Below are 6,119 nucleotides of genomic sequence, written 5' to 3'. Positions count from 1 at the left end.
CATTAGGTCTAGGAGGTGTCCTGTCTAGACAGTGTGATGACAGGACACAGAGCTTCTGTTTAATGTTTCCTCCTCCCTCTCCTTCCAGTTCATCCAGCGCGCACACACATCACCTGCTCTGCCTCAGGGAGTGCACACACACACACACACACACACACACACACACACACACACACACACACACACACACACACACACACACACACACACACACACACACACACACACACACACACACACACACACACACACACACACACACACACACACACACACAGCAGCACGACTGGGCAACGTCAAGCAAAATGCCAAGTAAATATAGTGGTATTTAAGTGCTTTTTGAATCATCGTAAGCCTGCGCAGCTTATTTATCGCTGGAGTGTTGTGATAGCACTGGGAAGCACCAAGTAGGAGCAGCAAATCATTGTTGGCCATCCGAGTACTGTTTGTTTAATCTGACACATGCCCAAGATTAATGGCCCATGAAGTGTTTAAAACATGGATTCCATGCTGTTTGTTAGCCTGAGCTGACTCATGAGGCGGTAAAAATGACCCATTTCCTTCCATCGTTTTATCCAGAAAAATCTCGTTTCCCCTTTTTCTGTGTTCAGAATCAAAGCCAAGGAAGCATCTCAAAAAGAGTCACCATTCATGAAAAAAAAAAAAAAAAAAAGCATTTCAATTTAAAGAATCGTTATATTCTTTACTCAAACTCTGCTTAAATGCTAAAACCGCAGCTATAAATCAAGAATAAGCTGCTGTTTGAATAAATGGGAATCTTGATCCAAGAAAAGCTGATAAATAGCATCCATGACATAGCGTCTAGCCCAGCAGGTGATGTTATTTCTTAGCTGGATCTGTTACTTTACTCCTTCACACACATTTAGTTATTAGCAGAATTTGAATTCAAATATTTAATGTCATTGTACATTTTTTTTCTCCATGTGGATATATGCAATATTAAATACATAATTCTATACAGAAACTTAAAGGAAAAAAAGACGACTTGCAAAATGAGCACCAATGCCCTGAAATGACATTATGTTTATGCTGCATCTAGGAATGATAAAAGTGGTGTGGTATTTAGTCTGGAAACTACCCAGTGTGTGAGTGCGCGTTTGTGTGTATGTGTGTGCGTGTGCACGGTGGTATGTGGAGCTTTGATGCTGGTTCTCACTCTTCACATACAGATAAGATAGGGCTCTGGCAGCAGCAGTAGCTGGGCCGCGCAGAGATATGGACACCTTTGGGCCTTATCACCAGGACCATCACAGTCTGAAGGACCACGAAGACATAACACAGGTTTGAAAAGGAATTATAGGAGGAAATGACAGAAATAAGACTTTTGAGAATTTGTCAAAGATACAAAATGTGTTTTTGAATTGAAGTTTATTCCATTAGTATATTTAAGTTAACATTCCTCGTGGGTCGAATCTTAGCTTTATTGTTTAGAATGTAAAATCTAACACCGATGTCACAGATCTATTGCTGCAGCACACACATCGTCACCTCAAAAGATGTGAGAATAAGTAGAGAAGGTCATCATTCATGGAGAAAAACTGAACATTATTTATTTTCAGAGATATGATCCATATGTTGTGATGAAAATATTCCGCTTTGAGGCCAGTCTTCAGATCCTTTCTATGCATTTCCCATGTCCCCCCTGTCGATGTGTGTGTTTTGTCTGGTTTCTTCTCACAGTCCAAAAAGCATGCATCTAGGGCTAATGGGTGTTTCTAAATTTCCCTGTATGTGTGAGTGATTCTTTATTTGTCCCCTGATGCATCTCACCTGTTACCCGGCCTTCACTCAACTGGGATCTCTGGATGAATGGATCATGAATGATAAGACAAATACATATTTTGTGAGAAATAATCATTTCAATAGGTAATAATTTACATCACCCATGCAACTTTTGACATTAGTTTTGACAGCAGGAATGGTATCATTTGTAAGAACCAGCCAAGTCTACATTACAGTTCAGTTCAATTCAACTATATTTATATAGCGCCAAATACAACAGTCATTTCAAGGTACTTTTACAGCGAAAACACAAAAGTTTTACACGATGACCCCTGTAAAATGGGGCAGCCAAATAGATGCTGGGGCGGCTGTGGCTTGGTTAGTAGAGCAGGTCGTCTCTCAATTGCAAGGTTGCAAGTTTAATTCCCTATGTGTCCACATGTCAAATTGTCCTCGAGCAAGACACTGAACCCCAAAAATTGCTCCCAATGGATGGCCTGAGCACCGTGCATCCCTTTGGTGTGTGACTGGGTGAAAATGATTAACAATGTTAAGTGATATATATGTGAAATCCGGTGGAAAAGTGCAAAATAAGTGAAATGTATTCATTCTTATATATACCGCAAAACATTCTGTTTGTAGAAGTTGGATCTTTTTAAGTGGTCAGATGTCTGATTTCAATCTTACATGGTTAAACACACCAACAATGCATATATTTACCAGTTTATTCGCCTCTCCCCAATAATAATAATAAGATTTAAACTGAAGTTTAAACTCACTTCTCCAAGCGCTGAGTAACCAACTTGCTGTTTCTCCCTCCATCGTCAGGGGTCGTGCCTCAACTGGACAACGTTTATTGAGCTGCGACGGAGTACTCACACATCCCAGTTGTGGAAGAGTGATCCGCGCGTCATCACGGCAGATATATGACAGTTTCATTTAGGAAGGTTTTTATTCGGTGTAACTAGACTTAAATGACAAAGATCCACACATTGGTGAGGAAATGCTCCGCTGAATTTAATTATTGCTGCCCACCACTCTGGTTGCAGACCTGCTCCAGCAATACCGGTGAGATCTGCATGAAGGAGGAACAAATAAGAAGGTTGGGATGAGAAAAAAGAAACAGTCACATCCAATGCAAATAAGAACGATTGACTAGACGGATTTAACAAAGTCTATTAGCGAATAAAATATGTAAATATGATGTTAGACTTGTCCCTGTAGCCTGTCAGAGCTCCACCTCTGCCTCAGTCCGCACGGAGTGGGCGGTTTCTGAACGCACACACAAGTTTACGCGTACGCGCGCACGCACGCATATTATGGACTGCAACCTGCTGATTCCTTCTAGACTCTCTCACGCAGCCCGCAGGAGTAGGTGACCGTCACTGAGAATTAAAAAGCTCGGCTTTGCAGGTTTTGGAAAACACCGTATGAAAAATATCCGAGTTCAAATGGCTTATATCAGAGAAATTGTGCCTTTACTATTTGAAGTCACGTCAAACTTGGTATTTTGATCGACTTACCGGAGCTCTTAGAGTAAAGTTTCACATGCTGCACTTCATCCTGAGGCAGCACAGCGCGCGACGGGACTCAGCAATGAAAGCAGGACCGACACTATTGTGCGCATTTTGCTTCAGGGAGTTTTTCAAATGGCTTGATACATTACTAAATCTTTGCTTTTGATCTGTGGTCGCAACAGATAACAGACGGACCTTGTTACCATTACCGGCATTCTGATTTTGGATAAACGACTAAATCTCCAAGCCAGGCACACTTGGGACTTCAGGACGCACAGCGGGAAAACACCATGACCAGCTGCTGGCTTGCCCTGGCCGGATTGTGGTGGGGCGCCTATTACTGCATGTTCACGGTCGCGGGGAGTAATTATTCACTGGATGGAAACAACGATATACAACCGGGGTTCATCCACCGGCGGCTGCGGACGCACGAGAAGAGGGAGATGCAGAAGGAGATCCTGTCCATCCTGGGGCTGCCGCACAGACCCAGACCACATTTGTTTCACGGAAAGTACAACTCCGCTCCACTTTTCATGTTGGACTTGTACAACACTATTTCTAATGAGGAGAAGAGCCAAGTGGAAGGCACGCTGGAGCGATATCAGTCCATGCGGACGACCCAGAGCCCCCCCCTGGCAACGAATCAAGAGACTGCCTTTCTAAACGACGCAGATATGGTGATGAGCTTCGTTAATTTAGGTGAGTCCATTGAATATGATCATTGTTGCGTTAATAACTGGAATTCAATGAGAGAATTCGAGTCAAGATCAAGTTAATGAAGTGAAGAAGCCCTAGTGGATCTGAGGTCAACAGGTGTTGGGCTAAAGCATTAAATGATCTTAAAAGTAAAAAGTGTGGTTTGACTGAGACGTTAGAAAACAAACAAAAAAACGAAACAGCATTTTTTTCTTTAGAGAAACGTGTCACTCTGGACCTGTGTTATTAACACCTGTAGCTCTCAAACAAGCCCATCATCATCATCATCATCCATTACGCACGTTTTGCGCAGCGGGACATCACCTTGTTCATCTCTTATGTGGTTCCACAAACTGGCAAAATTTGTATAGTTTTGGGGTGTTTCGTTGTCACACGTCCTCTCCCCGGGAAGATTGGCTCCTCTCGGCTCATTTGTAGAAGCAAAAGTCTGTGGTCTGTCTCGCTGCGCAATCTCCTCCGTGATTTATGTCTTCACGGGAAAATATACCCAGTCGCGGTTTCTGCGCGTAAATTGCGTCGCGTTGTTTGTGTTTCCCGGGGCAGATGTGAGTTTAATTAGCTCCAGTTGATGATAAAGAGGGAGTTTTTAATCATAACTAGTTTGGAACATGAAAGCTGAAAGTCCTTCCTTCCATTAGCAGCTTCAGTGTTTACAGCGAGACTCTAAACAAAGCGCCTGAAGATAAACAGAGGCACTGCCAGAGTCACGCTGCTGGACGAGGAAGCTCACATCCAGATTGATAGCAATTCTTCTTGGGAACTGAGAGTATTGTCATCTGGCCATAAGACCAATGCTCTGGAATGTCATGTCATTTTTTAAAATCCCGCTCCAGGCATACATTTGTTCATTTGTTCTAACCCTCACATCAACAATTTGATCGTCACTCAATCCCGCAAATGAGGATGAGAATTGAGTCGGAGCAGCTGAGTCAGAAGCTTATTGGTCCTCTGAGCATTCAGGTTGCAACATGTAGTGATGAAAACCAGATATTCAGACAGAAGGAAGCCGTCGTTTTCTGTCTCAAATATCGAAGTCCCTCTGCTTGCTTCTGTGGGGGAGTGTTTTGGTGGCACACTGTGTTTGTGTGTCTGTGGTTCCTCTACTCTTTTGCCGGGTACGCTTTCAGTTTATACTCCTGCGTTGTTGCACATCTGGCTCTCCCCTTTGATTAATCACGTCCTGTGCATCTTTTGACGATTCCCTCAGATTTCTGCGGTGACCAGGGGATTAGGTTGCCATCTCCCCCAGCCGTACACAGAGTCCTAACCGCCTTGGAGGAGGGACGGCTTCCTCCCTGAATGTGATTGTAATTAATGTTGGACAGGCCAAGGCTTTCCATCTGCTTTGCAAATAAGACCTTGCACGACTACTGTGTGTCATCGCCATCCGATTAGTTTTTAATGTGTCTTTTTTTGCTCGATTGGAGTGATTTGCGTGGAGCTATATAATAGTAAGAGGCCCAAAACACTTCTGGGTGGTCCTCCTTGTTTCAAAACTTGCACAAAAAAATCTGGATCTCGTGTGTGGCCAGAGTGAAACTACAAATTAGAATTAAGATAAATGAAAGGAAGAACAGTGAGGGAGACAAACAATCTGTCTGAAATGATTTGAAGAGTACAGAACAGCACAGGCAAGCCAAGATTCTCATTTGACTAATATCGTTTGGTGGGAGACACTGGAACAAGATAATCTGTCAAGTGCAGGCGAAAGAGACGACAGTGGATCTGTTTAGACTGACAGTCTGATTTAAAACGGGATTCACCTGCTTGAATTTTCTTCCTTTGCATAGAGGCACACATCTCAGACTTTGAACGGGCCCTTCACAGATAAAACAATGACAGTGATTTAAACTTTGACCTTCACGAAATGTCTTTCACAACCAGATGTGAAAATTGCACGGATAGACAGCTCATTTTCTCACTTTATTCTCCGGGGTCCAGATAGATTTAATAACCCATACATTATTTTCACTCGCATGTGCGCTCCTTCCCCAACCACATACCTCCTCCACTACATGATTTATTCAGAAGTCTTGCTTAGTCATCCTTTGCTTTCATCACTTGTTCGCACCGACCTATTGAAACAAAGGGAGGAAAGAAAAAGCTGAACAAGTTGTGGAAAACTTCAAATTTGGGTGAATG

General features: G+C 42.9%; 1 protein-coding gene across 1 annotated transcript in view; it reads left to right on the top strand.

Moving 5' to 3' along the window:
* Positions 1 to 3,120: 3,120 nt before the first annotated feature.
* The window catches only part of bmp6 (bone morphogenetic protein 6), a 44,378-nt gene continuing 41,379 nt past the window's right edge, over positions 3,121 to 6,119 (top strand). The window contains exon 1 of the mRNA XM_080489325.1: positions 3,121 to 3,959. Within this exon, the coding sequence (XP_080345451.1) occupies positions 3,551 to 3,959 (409 nt within the window). The 5' untranslated portion in view covers positions 3,121 to 3,550. The remainder of the gene's footprint in view (positions 3,960 to 6,119) is intronic.

This window comes from Lipophrys pholis, assembly GCF_963383615.2.
Source record: "Lipophrys pholis genome assembly, chromosome: 20".
Taxonomy (NCBI): domain Eukaryota; kingdom Metazoa; phylum Chordata; class Actinopteri; order Blenniiformes; family Blenniidae; genus Lipophrys; species Lipophrys pholis.
Note: the sequence above shows the minus strand (reverse complement) of the source record. Positions and strands in the feature narration are given on the sequence as shown.